Raw genomic sequence first — 13,259 nt, 5'->3', positions numbered from 1 at the left:
CGCCACTTAAAATGTTGCGCTACACATACAACACAGCATTCCTAACCTAGCTCACACAATGTTTGCTGTGTAGATCGAGCAGTCATTTGAAAGAGTAAGAAAATGCCAGCAAGACAACTCTTAAGGCGAAATCCATTAAAGCCAAGATAATGGATTTCATTGTCCTTGACAATCAACTGTTCTGTCGTGGGTGATGTTGGCTTTCGCCGACTGGTCGAGCACCGGTGCACACTACCAAGTGCGCTATTTTTCAAATATTGCCCTTCCGGAGTTACACAGTAATTGCGTCACTGCTACTAGCTTCACAACATACATACTATGGAACGCCGTTTGGGTCTTTGCGTGTCAAAAAAGATACAGTAGCACTGTCAAAGCTGTACAAAAAGTCTGCAAACACCAGCCACGAACGATGTGTTTACAGTACCGCGTTGGTAATAAAGCATAATTTGTTCGACCGCAACTTCTGGGGTAACTAGCTTTAGCTTGGTAACGTAAACTCACTCACTTTTGTACATCGCCTTGGTCCGTACAATTGACCTTTATTTTAGCGCCATAAAAACGTAATACTTCCAGATCAACTGTAATGTCAATACCATTGTAAAGCACTATTTCTCCCCTTTCCAACAGAATCAATTACATGACCCCCACGCTGCCCGTTTCTGCATGATTCAAGAAGACAATGAGCCCCATCGGGTCTTTTTAAAAATGGCGGGTGGGGAAGCGAAACTAATGCGTGATAGTGGAAGGGGAGATGTTGTATGCGAAAATTGCTTTTTTTCACTCGATCTATCTAACTTATCACCTTATCGCCTCTAAAATGTAAATAAAACACTATAAAGAGTTTATATAATGTGTCATTACAAACCTATTTGAAGGTTTGTGTCGAATTTGAATCGGGTTTTTAGTGCGGTGCTAAAGTGATCTTAGAAGTAAACAGCAGATTTGAATGATGATCGCATGCAATGATGATGCAAAAAATGACTAGGTATCCCCCCTTACCCCTGTCACTGTCCATTTCTTGTTTTTAAAGGATGAGAGAAGTGCGACACCTGGTGGAGATAGACTGTAAGACAGAAATAGTTGCTTTATGCGTGCTGTACGTTATGGCATGACACGTCACGTTTCAACTTTTCTCCAATACTATAGAGCCATTACCATGTCGATCAACGCTTGAATAGAAACGTAGTTCACACCCCCGATCCTGAGTTCAAGAGGCATTTTGAAGTCAACACAGTCGCTACAGTCCCATTAGTTTTCTTTGTAGCCTCGTTTGAATGTTGCGGTTGCTCACATTTGTACGGAATGGGGTGAGTTTACGTTACCTAGCTATTACCAGTACAACCAGCCTGAAAACAATGCCCAGTAGAAATTGCAGTCATTTCATTATTCTAAGCAATTATTTAGGAATCTTTGTGATTAAGTATTAGCTAGGTTGCCACTTGTTGTTCGCCTATTGAAATTGAACTTCAGTTCATGAAAATAGCTAGCTAGCTACTTAACCCTGTTGCCCAAAGCTAAAGTAATAAGCAGCCAGCTAGCCTCATCTGGCTAGTGAGGCTCTACCGTACCAGGTTATATGTTGTGAGACTAGCTACAATAAGGATTAGGCACAATAGTGGAATTTGCGGTTTTGTCTTCAAAATAAAAGTATGTCATTGACAGTGATGCAAATTAATTCAAATAGTATAATTATTCCATACTTTTATTTTGAATGCTAACCACAAAGTCCACTATTGTGGGTAATCCTTATTGTGGCTAACTTCACATAGATAAGTCAAATAAGTTAATACATTTGGGTTATTTTAGATGACACCTAGCTATATAGTTAGCTAGCTAACTATAGCTACTGAAACAGATTATGTCGTGTTATTTGACACGTCAAACGGCGTTCCATAGAAATCCTGGTTGAGAATGGAACATATGAACAACGAAACAGCACAGCAAGTAAGTGAAAGAAATAGGTTTTGATTATGTTTTACTAGTAATGGGGACATGCGTAAATGTCAACAAAATAACCTTTATTTAACTAGCCAAGTCAGTTAAGAACAAATTCTTATTTACAATGACGGCCCGGGTGACGCTGGGCCAATTGTGCACCGCACTATGGGACTCCCAATTACGGCCGGATGTGATACAGCCTGGATTCGAACCAAGGACTGTAGTGACGCCTCTTGCACTGAGATGCAGTGCCTTAGACCGCTGCGTCCGTGTGTGTGTGTTAACTATTTAACTGTACTAGAATGCTTAAAAGGCCGCTAAAATTTTAAATATCGGTTATCAGTATCGTTTTTTTTTGCAAAGAAAATATCGGATATCGGTATTGGCCAAAAATGTCATATCGGTGTATCACTAATTCAAATAGTGCCCTGCAGTTTCTATTCCCATATGAAACCATGGACGTATTGAACATCTCAAGAGAATATCTTGAGAATACACACCGAGTCAAATAGAATCTCCTGAACTGAACTCAATACAGTAGGCCTACCTCTCGTGCCCACCTCTTGTGCCCACAGCCTCACAATCTCATTGAGCCAGCTAAGTTAAGTCTACGCTGAAACTGCAGCCTCGCGAACCTTATCTAAATGGTTGTACTTATCTAAATGCAGCCCCAGGAGGAGTTGGCTAGCTAGCTCACAGCACACAGCAAATCAGCAGACATCATCATGATTGGGGAATTTCATTATGTGATTGATACTACATTCACATTTTAGTCAATTAAACTACAATACGTGCATTTTACTAAATTAGTTTAAGAAAAATACAGATCACAATCATTGCTTTCTTCAAAACAGCCACTATCAGCAAGATCAGTGTAGGCTACATGTAAGTGATCCTCTTTATAATTAGCCTAAATTAATCATTGTCCTCTCTGCTGTGTGTGGTGTCTCTGGTGGCAGGAGATGAAGAAGGAGCTGAATGTGACAAAAGAGGAGGCCAAGGAGGAGGCGCAGCCCCAGCGGAGAGAGAAGAGTGCAGGGAACGTGGCCAACCTGGTCCAGCGGATGAGCACCTACGGCATCCCAGCTGGGGGCTTCCAGCCACACTCACAGCCCCGCGGTCTCAAGAAGAGTAAGTCAGGTGTGTGTTAACAGTTGGCTGTGCTTTTATTGTTTAGGAACACATGTCTCTACTCAAGCACTACCTGAAAAACTTGGAGGAATGCCTAGGGTCTTCCCCCATTCATTTCTGTGGACTTCAAGGGATATTTCTGGATTTTGTCAAAGAATCACTATCTTCTTCCCCAGAGTCAGATTAACTCGCGGAAGCTGATAACTAGCGTTGCCGCAATTGCTAAATAGCGTTGCCGCAATTGCTAAATAGCGTTGCCGCAATTGCTAAATAGCGTTGCCGCAATTGCTAAATAGCGTTAGCGCATTAATTGGAATTCTATGGGAACAGCTAGCAGGCAGACATAAAAATGGTATCTAAGAGTTCATCTGACTCTTGAGTTGTGGCTCTAACTATATTTCCCAGTAATGATGGCATTAAGACAAGTGGATATATTCATTTCAATAGTTTATTATGTTCATATTTAGACATGCATGTACTGTTTTGTCTCTGAATTGGTTCCTAAGCTTATTCCTGGACTAAAAAGCACTTTCAATGAAGATTCTCTCATTGGGCCCATGAAGCAGGACTTTAAGGTATCTTAGTTATTAATTTTCCTTTTCTACCCACAACAAGCAAGAGAAGGTGTCAAGAAGACTAGAGAATGCTTTTTTTTTTTTTAGATTGTAAACCAACAGAGGTTATGTTCCTCTCTTGAGTATCGCTACTTGAATATAACGCTCAGAATAAACTGCTTTCATTTCATGTTTTCCATCTCACTGTGGGAGGAAATAAATCCGTTTTCTCTTCTCTGAAGTGTGTCATAGATTCTAGGGGGATACTGGATATAGCCTATATATCACCTGCTACTGTATTTGCTAGTCATGGAGGCTTTTCTTCCACCTTGAGTCTTTGTATAGCCTACACAACCATTCTCTTGTGACATTTGTCAATATAACTTGATTTAATTAAAGTGTCAACAGCACTGTTACGTAAATGTCAAGTAGTCCCTATTGAAATGCAGCATTAAAGTGGAGATGACGAACTTCTGATAATCGTCTGTCTCTGCAGAGGCATGTGTGTGATGGTATTAACAGCAGCACTTGGTCCGACAATGATGCGCACTGACTGTAGTGGAGCTCTTGCCACCTGTTGTTAAAAGTTTTCAGAGATCAGTATATTGGAATGAACAAAAACATTCCGGAGCCTGAAATTAGTACTCGACCACTAGTCAAATGCTGGTAAAATGTCTGAGGGGAGGGTGAATGGTGGAGGACCAAAAAGTTAGTTTCAGGCCCTATACACATGGTATAGTGTTAGTGCAGTTCTAGTGAGCAGCCATTAGGTCCCCTCTGTGAGGTGACTTCTTGCAGTCTAGTTTACTCTGGCTAAGTCCCAATTATCTCTCCTTCCTCCCAAAATGTGCACTTGTTCACTTCCATTCACTGATTTGAAAGGAACTGATTTGTGGGAAGTGGTGAATGAGAGTACACTTCAGGAGAAAGGAGATATTATTGGGACACATCCCCTCTGTGCAGCTTTGAACTGCCACAGGAACACCTTGCTGAAAGTGGTGTAGTGCTTCTTGCAGGAGGGGAGTATTGTCATCCACTTCTTAGATTCAGACACCCTCTAGGGCTGGGAATTGCCAGGGACCTCGCGATACGATATCACGATACTTAAGTGCCAATTCTATATGTATTGCAATTCAATACTGTGATTTTATTGCAATTCCATGGTCCAAACCTATTGCTCACCATATGTCTGCTGCAGAGGGACAAGAGAGCCATGAGAAAATAACAAGTTTTGATCAGTCATGGAAATTAAAGTGCTGAAAACTAATTTGCTCCCTATTTAAAAAGATGGAGAACAAGCTATGAAGGAAAGTTTTTGTGCAGGTACAGCCAACTAGCTCAAAAATAATATTGCGATTATTGTCAAAACGTTACGATAGCATCAAAAATAATATCCCGATATGTAACTGTATAGATGTTTTCCCCCATCACTACTGCCCTCCTCAGGACACCAGGGTACACATACACACGTGTGTCCAGGAAGTTGAAGCCTTGAGGTGGCCCATTGAGCAGCGAGCAGACTGATGTAACTGGTGTTCCCAGTCTTCTCAGGCTCCTGTCTTTTGTGGTTGCAGAACCTAAGAAGCGGCAGTGCAGGGCGCTGTTTGAGTACGTGCCCCAGAACGAGGATGAGCTGGAGCTGAAGATGGGGGATATCATCGACATCAATGAGGAGGTGAGGCTAGTGCTTCGTTACACTGCCCTGCATTGAGCTATTTCCGCTGCTCGTCATGACTTTCCTGCGTTGGGTTTCCTTACCTGAGCTTAATTTAATGTCTCCTTGTTAGACTCATTGTTCTGTTGAGAGTTGATTTGTAGTCTTTCCATTTCTTTTTAGAGGATAAGTTTTGCATGGGAGAATAAAAGAGAATTGCCATGATCTCTGTAACTAACTTTCTGGTCATTTTAATTCTGTTTACATATTACCATTACATTGGATGCAAATTGTGACAGCTAATAGTATCTTAGGCTGGTGTGATGTATGATAAGGTCTATTCTATTATCATAAGGTTATATTATCATTTACAGATAAGGTGATTATGAGGCATTTATTCTAAGGTGATTAGATGTTTACATCAGGTATTCATTGGCTCCTGGTTGGTTGTTCCAGGTAGAGGAAGGCTGGTGGAGTGGAACCATGAATGGCAAATCAGGACTGTTTCCCTCCAACTTTGTCAAAGAGATGGAGACGAACGCAGACGGACAGACAAATGACTTAACAGATGAAGCAGGTAATTTTGGAGCTGGCAGAGCTTCAGTAATGAAGGCGTGACTCATGTTTAAGCAGAGCGTGTCATAACAAGTTAGTGCTGCTAAAGAATGTAGCTTCTTGGCTGAATCTCCAGGCTTTTATGTTTTAATTATTGTGTCTACATGAGAGACGTCGATAGCCTACCTGTTGAGATGAGTGCATTCGGAAAGTATTCCGACCCCTTGACTTTTAACCAAATTTTGTTACGTTACAGCCTTATTTAAAAAAATTATTAAATCGATTTCCCCCCCCCCATCAATCTACACACAATACCCCATATTGACAAAGCAAACACCGGTTTTTAGACATTTTTGCAAATTTATAAAAATACTGAAATATCACATTTCCATAAGTATTCAGTACCTTTACTCAGTTGTTGAAGCACCTTTGGCAGCGATTACAGCCTCCAGTCTTCTTGGGTGTGACGCCACAAGCTTGGCACACCTGTTTTTGGGGCGTTTCTCCCATTCTTCTCTGCAGATCCTTTCAAGCTCTGTCAGGCTGCACAGCTATTTTCAGGTCTCTCCAGTGATGTTCGAGTCCGGGCTCCCGCAGGACCACTCAAGGACATTCAGAGACTTGTCCCGAAGCCACTCCTGCGTTGTCTTGGCTGTGTGCTTAGGTTTTGTTGTCCTGTTAGACTGGGGCAAAGGTTCACATTCTGAGATCTTGAGCGCTCTGGAGCAGGTTTTCATCAAGGGTCTCTCTGTACTTTGCTCTGTTCTTCTTTCAATCGATCTGTCTCTCAGTTCCTGCCACTGGAAAAACAACCCCACAGCTTGATGCTGCCACCGTAGGGATGGTGCCAGGTTTCCTCCAGACATGACGCTTGTCATTCTCAATCTTTGTTTCATCAGACCAGAGAATCTTGTTTTTCATGGTCTTAGAGTCCTTTAGGTGTCTTTTGGCCAACTCAAAGCGGGCTGACATTTGCCGTTTACTGAGGAGTGGGTTCTGTCTGGCCACTCTACCATTTTAAAAGCCTGATTGGTGGAGTGCTGCAGAGATGGTTGTCCTTTTGGAAGATTCTCCCATCTCCAAAGAGGAACTCTGGAGCTCTGTCAGTGACTATCGGGATCTTGGTCACATCCCTGACGAAGGCCCTTCTCCCCTGATTGTTCAGTTTGGTCGGGCAGCCAGCTCTAAGAAGAGCCTTGGTGGTTCAAACTTCTTCAATTTAAGAATGATGGAGGTCACTGTGTTCTTGGGGACATTCAATGCCACAGAAACCTGTTGGTACCCTTCCCCAGATCTGTGCCTTGACACAATCCTGTCTCGGAGCTCTACGGACAATTCCTTCGACCTCATGACATGCACGGTCAACTGTGGGACCTTTATATAGACAGGTGTGTGTGCCTTTCCAAATCATGTCCAATCAATTGAATTTACCACAGGTAAATGTTTGGAAAATATTTGGTGACGTGGTAAAAGAGGATATCAGTGACAGCTATGTTATGTGGTGATTGTGAGGCGCAATACATATTCGACAGTCACAAGACAGGACTTCAAATAGGCTTATTGCATGTCAAGGGAACTGTAGCCTACAGTTTCGATAGGTTAAATGGAAACTGAAATCTGGACACTGACTATAGGTCTATAATCTCTCATAGCCCTAATATTAACTCCTACAGAATTAAGCATTTCTGGCAGTAAAATGATACACAGGTGTGGAGAAATATTATTTATTTATTTCTGCATCTTGAGAGAATGCAATGCTCAGTTAGATACCATCTGTAGAGGTGCCGCCTTCATCATAAAAGCGGATAGTATTTCGACCACATAAAATATGCGTCAAAGCCAAACTGAAATCTGATCAGAAACACGTTGTGTCAACGTTGTGTCCTTTTCACCGCTTTCTTTTTTCTTACAACCCGTCAAGCTGATGTCATTTTGACATTTTGCACCGAAAATCTTTCCCGAATTATTTTTATTTTGTATTATATTTATTTATTTTTTGGGGGGGTTTATTGTATTTTCTCCCCAGTACCTAAGCTTCTTTGCTCCACGAAAGGTGAGAGAACGTTACCGACGTCAACTGGATTAAAGCATTCATTCTATCCATCTATGACATTATTCTGTTGAGCAGGGCTTTATTTAGTCTTCTAGGGCAACATATGATGACAAAAGAGAAGCTACTTGTATCTAGTTATAGACAAGTTGACTAACACACCCTACCAGAATGGCGGAGATTATAAGAAACCTATCTAAATCAGGCCCCCCAAAAAATCCTGCACCCCCCTTTCTATATTTGTGGGTTATGGTTGACTGAGGGCCTCAGATGATCACTTTATCACAGATAGTCAGGCGGTTTCAGATGGGTTATTAGCAGGTGTGGGTGAACAAACAGCTGACTCGCGCACCACTAGTTTGTGTGTGTGTGTGGGGGGGGCCTAGCTTGTGTATTTTTCTCATGCACAAGTGTGTACATATACAAATGCACGTGTTTCTGCACGTTTTGCTTTGTTCTCTTCGCCTCATGCGTTGTGTCCTTCCCACAGATGCCAGCGGTAAAGAAGCTCTGCTCCCCCCCTCGCCCACCCACCCCTCTCCAGGCAATGGAGTGATATCCCAGCCCAAGAAGATCCGGGGGGTGGGCTTTGGGGACATCTTCAGGGAAGGCTCGGTCAAGCTAAAGGCCCGCCTGCCCAGCACAGAGGGAGAGGAGAAGAAAGACAAAGTAAGTGAGCTGAGCCGGTACTCAGAGATGTCTGTCTGAGAGGTCACTCACAAGGTGTCATGCACCTCAACAGGTTCCGATAAGGCTCAAACACGTGCTTCCCCTTCAAATAGACTGAAGTCCTCTGAGAACCAATTCACAATTGAGAGGAAGACGGAAATGTTTTTTTAAGTGTCCAAAGGTTCCCAACTGTCTGTTACATAACAGTATAACAATAGGAAGAATGTTTATGGTTGGCGTGTTGACATACTGAGGGTCATATGACTGAAGTCAGAAAGGTATTTCAACTGGAATGCATTGAAACCAATGCTGGTGAAAGTAATACGGTAGTTTTACATGGGATATTATTGGTTTATGAGCTTGTTTTACATTAACTAACATTCTGAGTTCAGCCTAAAGCTGAAAGATAAACTGACTGCATTATCACAGTTACGATAATTTGAACGATATAGCAATGTGCACAAGTTATTTTTTAATATATTACCCTTAAAACTACTACGACTTTGAATGTTGTAGTTATCAATTATCCCATTAACTATCACCCATCTTAGCAAACTTATTTCATTTCAAACTTCACATTTCTCTAGTAGGGCCCTATAAGTTATTTCTTGTAATGAACTATATTAGCAAAATGTCCATGATAAGTGGTCGGTGTCGATCATTTCTGGTTTATCGTCCCAGCGTTAGTTCAGCCACCATTACACATGATCCTGTATGGGGACCAGCAGTCAGCATTGTTTAGTGTTGTGGTGACTGTTTAAGTCCTGGGAGAAGTGATGCAGCGTGGGTTGGGTGTCTTTGTCAACCCTTCCTCCTCCCCAGCTGATAGCCTTTATTTTGGTTGCTAATTGGTTGGATGGCAGGCAGGCAGTTTCCCTGCTCCCTCTGACTGACCTAGTTTCCTGGCATCTTATCTGAGGGCGATATTTCAGCGTACCTGAGGGCGATATTTCAGCGTACCTGAGGGCGATATTTCAGCGTATCTGAGGGAGACAAACTACAGCAGCACATTCATTTGCATGGATAGTGATAACTTAATAGTCCCGCTAATAGCACACTGTAGGTTTAGTTGACAATTTCTAGCTTCCATTTAACCCCCTCTGAAACTATTCTCTCACCCCCCCCCCTTCTCCCTGTTCTCTCTTTCATGGCAGCGTTGGTTCAGTCTTTGTCCCACAGCTTACAACATGGCATATTCCATTACGCTGTCGTTCACACAGTCAATCCATCAGTAGCAGCATCTCTGGCACTTTCCACTCTCGCTCTCTCCCTCTGCTCTCTCGCTCTCCCCCTCTGCTCTCTCGCTCTCCCCCTCTGCTCTCTCGCTCTCCCCCTCTGCTCTCTCGCTCTCCCCCTCTGCTCTCTCGCTCTCCCCCTCTGCTCTCTCGCTCTCCCCCTCTGCTCTCTCGCTCTCCCCCTCTGCTCTCTCGCTCTCCCCCTCGCTCGCTCTCCCCCTCGCTCGCTCTCCCCCTCGCTCGCTCTCCCCCTCGCTCGCTCTCCCCCTCGCTCGCTCTCCCCCTCGCTCGCTCTCCCCCTCGCTCGCTCTCCCCCTCTGCTCGCTCGCTCTGCTCTTTCGCTCGCTCGCTCGCTCTGCTCTTTCGCTCGCTCTGCTCTTTCGCTCGCTCGCTCTGCTCTTTCGCTCGCTCGCTCGCTCTGCTCTTTCGCTCGCTCGCTCGCTCTGCTCTTTCGCTCGCTCGCTCGCTCTCTGCTCTTTCGCTCGCTCTCTGCTCTTTCGCTCGCTCTCTGCTCTTTCGCTCGCTCTCTGCTCTTTCGCTCACTCTCTGCTCTTTCGCTCGCTCTCTGCTCTTTCGCTCGCTCTCTGCTCTTTCGCTCGCTCTCTGCTCTTTCGCTCGCTCTCTGCTCGCTCGCTCGCTCTCTGCTCTTTCGCTCGCTCTCTGCTCTTTCGCTCGCTCGCTCGCTCTCTGCTCTCTCGCTCGCTCGCTCGCTCTCTGCTCTTTCGCTCGCTCTCTGCTCTTTCGCTCGCTCGCTCTCTGCTCTTTCGCTCGCTCTCTGCTCTTTCGCTCGCTCGCTCTCTGCTCTTTCGCTCGCTCGCTCGCTCTCTGCTCTTTCGCTCGCTCGCTCGCTCTCTGCTCTTTCGCTCGCTCGCTCTCTGCTCTTTCGCTCGCTCGCTCTCTGCTCTTTCGCTCGCTCGCTCGCTCTCTGCTCTTTCGCTCGCTCGCTCTCTGCTCTTTCGCTCGCTCGCTCTCTGCTCTTTCGCTCGCTCGCTCTCTGCTCTTTCGCTCGCTCGCTCTCTGCTCTTTCGCTCGCTCGCTCTCTGCTCTTTCGCTCGCCCTCTGCTCTTTCGCTCGCTCGCTCTTTCGCTCGCTCTCTGCTCCGCTCGCTCGCTCTCTCTCTCTGCTCCTTCGCTCGCTCGTTCTCTGCTCTTTCGATCTTTCGCTCGCTCGCTATCTGATCTTTCGTTCGCTCGCTCTCTGATCTTTCGCTCGCTCGCTCTCTGATCTTTCGCTCGCTCGCTCTCTGATCTTTCGCTCGCTCGCTCTCTGATCTTTCGCTCGCTCGCTCTCTGATCGTTCACTCGCTCTCTGATCTTTCGCTCGCTCGCTCTGACTTAGTTTCCTGGCGTCGTATCTGAGGGCATTATTTATTTTTCGCTCACGCTCGCTCTATCCTTGTGACTCAACAGCTTGTTACTTATAATCTAGAGGACATTCACCTTAGCTGAGACAAAACACAGAATAAACGTAGGCCTGCCTGACTCTACCACTTATCTGTCTGCTCACTCAGTAACTAACAAAGGCTTTCTGATATTGGTCTATGTTTTAGCTTAACTCATATAACCCATATGACATACTCTGTAGCAGACTGGCATACTCTTCACAAACACTGACCTGCACGCTGACTAACACACTGTCTGTTGACCAATCGGTGAGTCCGCTGATGACCCTGTGTTCATTCCAGTCAGGCATGCCTAGTCTCTCATTGGTGGGGACCATCTGAGCATTGTACTGTGCATCCAATCATGTCAGTAAATCCATCTGTGGTTTGCTTCATTTTAGCCAATCCCATTATTACCATCTGCCGCAAAGTCCGCCCATTCCAACGTGACAGACTCACAGAAAGCAGAGGGGGACAGCAAAGCAAAAGGTAAGGGGGAGGGTGAAGGTCCCAGTCTGTATGATTAGAAGTGATTGTTAAATACAAAATTTCATCTCGTGTTATGTTCTCAGAGGTTACAATAGGTGTGTTTTGTCATGCACGTAAGGACCATTGTCCAACACTTGATAATCATAGCACAACATTTATGGTGTTTTATTGTGATTGTAACATTTTGTTCTTACATTGAGGTTCAAGTGGGATATATTGTTATGTGGTGTGGGATGTTGTGCTTCCTAAGTGTTCAACTTTTAAAGCCAATGGTAGATTTAGGGTTAGCCAATCGTAAAGGTATCACTAGGAATAAACTTAAAACATCCATCACTTTTAATTAGATTTATTTAACCTTTATTTAACTAGGCAAGCCGGTTAAGAACAAATTCTTATTTACAATGATGGCCTACCTCGGACGACGCTGGGCCAATTGTGCGCCGCCCTATGGGACTCCCAATCACGGTTGAATGTGATGCTGCCTGGATTCGAACCAGGGACTACAGTGACGCCTCTTGCACTGAGATGCAGTGCCTTAGACCGCTGCGCCACTCGGGAGCACTTGACTCTTATTGGATGTGTTCGTTTATTCTGTCGGTTTTGTTGGTGAATGACTGCATTTCTCAAGAACAGTATTGTTCCTCTTTCCCCTCAGTAAAAGAATTCTGCAAGGCCACCTTTGCGTTTGAAGCCACAAACGAAGACGAGCTGACACTGAAAGAGGGTGACGTCATACAGATTTTGAGTAAGGTAATTAAAGCCACCCTAACCAGCACCAGCTGCTAGCCTGTGGCCCAGCCAATACTCCGTTGAAAAGCTACTACTTCTCCAAACAGGTTTTAAATCAGTCTACATAACTGTCCCACTTGTAAGGGAGAGAGTTTACTAGACGATGTATAGGCTTGTTCCCAGCCACATGTTTACACTATACACCTGGAAAATGTGCCTGTTTGCGTATCGCTATAACACATATAAACACAGGGAGTTATCTATTTGATCCTGGTCAACATGGTCCATCCCAGTCCGTGCTCCTCAGTGTGTTCATTTCACTTCCCGGACCAGGCCCAGGTATAGTGGTACTGATTGTGCAGTAAGGTGGATGAGGACATTCTCCAGCCTCCTTGTCTATTCTTCCCTAGTGAAGTACAGTTGAAGTCGGAAGTTTACATACACCTTTGCCAAATACATTTAAACTCAGTTTTTCACAATTCCTGACATTTAATCCTAGTAAAAATTCCCTGTCTTAGGTCAGTTAGGATCAGCACTTTATTTTAAGAATGTGAATTGTCAGAATAATAGTACAGAATTATTTATTTCAGCTTTTATTTCTTTCATCACATTCCCAGTGGGTCAGAAGTTTACATATACTCAATTAGCATTTGGTAGCATTGCCTTTAAATTGTTTAACTTGGGTCAAACGTTGCGAGTAAACTTCCACAAGCTTCCCACAATAAGTTGGGTGAATTTTGGCCCATTCCTCCTGACAGCTGGTGTGACTGAGTCAGGTTTGTACGCCTCCTTGCTCGCACACGCCTTTTCAGTTCTGCCCACACATTTTCTATAGGATTGAGCTCAGGGCTTTGTGATGGCCCCTCCAATACCT

The 13,259-nt window shown here is 44.4% G+C and overlaps 1 protein-coding gene across 4 annotated transcripts in view; it reads left to right on the top strand.

Moving 5' to 3' along the window:
- Nucleotides 1-13,259, top strand: part of cd2ap (CD2-associated protein) — a 76,093-nt gene that overhangs the window by 27,835 nt on the left and 34,999 nt on the right. For 2 of the 4 annotated variants that reach the window (XM_071370293.1, XM_071370291.1), the window contains exons 3-8: nt 2,898-3,078; nt 5,198-5,298; nt 5,734-5,854; nt 8,373-8,551; nt 11,569-11,656; nt 12,312-12,406. In XM_071370293.1, coding sequence (XP_071226394.1) covers nt 2,898-3,078; nt 5,198-5,298; nt 5,734-5,854; nt 8,373-8,551; nt 11,569-11,656; nt 12,312-12,406 — 765 coding nt within the window. The remainder of the gene's footprint in view (nt 1-2,897; nt 3,079-5,197; nt 5,299-5,733; nt 5,855-8,372; nt 8,552-11,568; nt 11,657-12,311; nt 12,407-13,259) is intronic. The other 2 variants (XM_071370295.1, XM_071370294.1) reach the window with 1 other exon arrangement.

Source organism: Salvelinus alpinus, chromosome 27, assembly GCF_045679555.1.
Source record: "Salvelinus alpinus chromosome 27, SLU_Salpinus.1, whole genome shotgun sequence".
Classification (NCBI taxonomy): Eukaryota; Metazoa; Chordata; class Actinopteri; order Salmoniformes; family Salmonidae; genus Salvelinus; species Salvelinus alpinus.
This window is presented reverse-complemented; position numbering and strand designations above follow the sequence as displayed.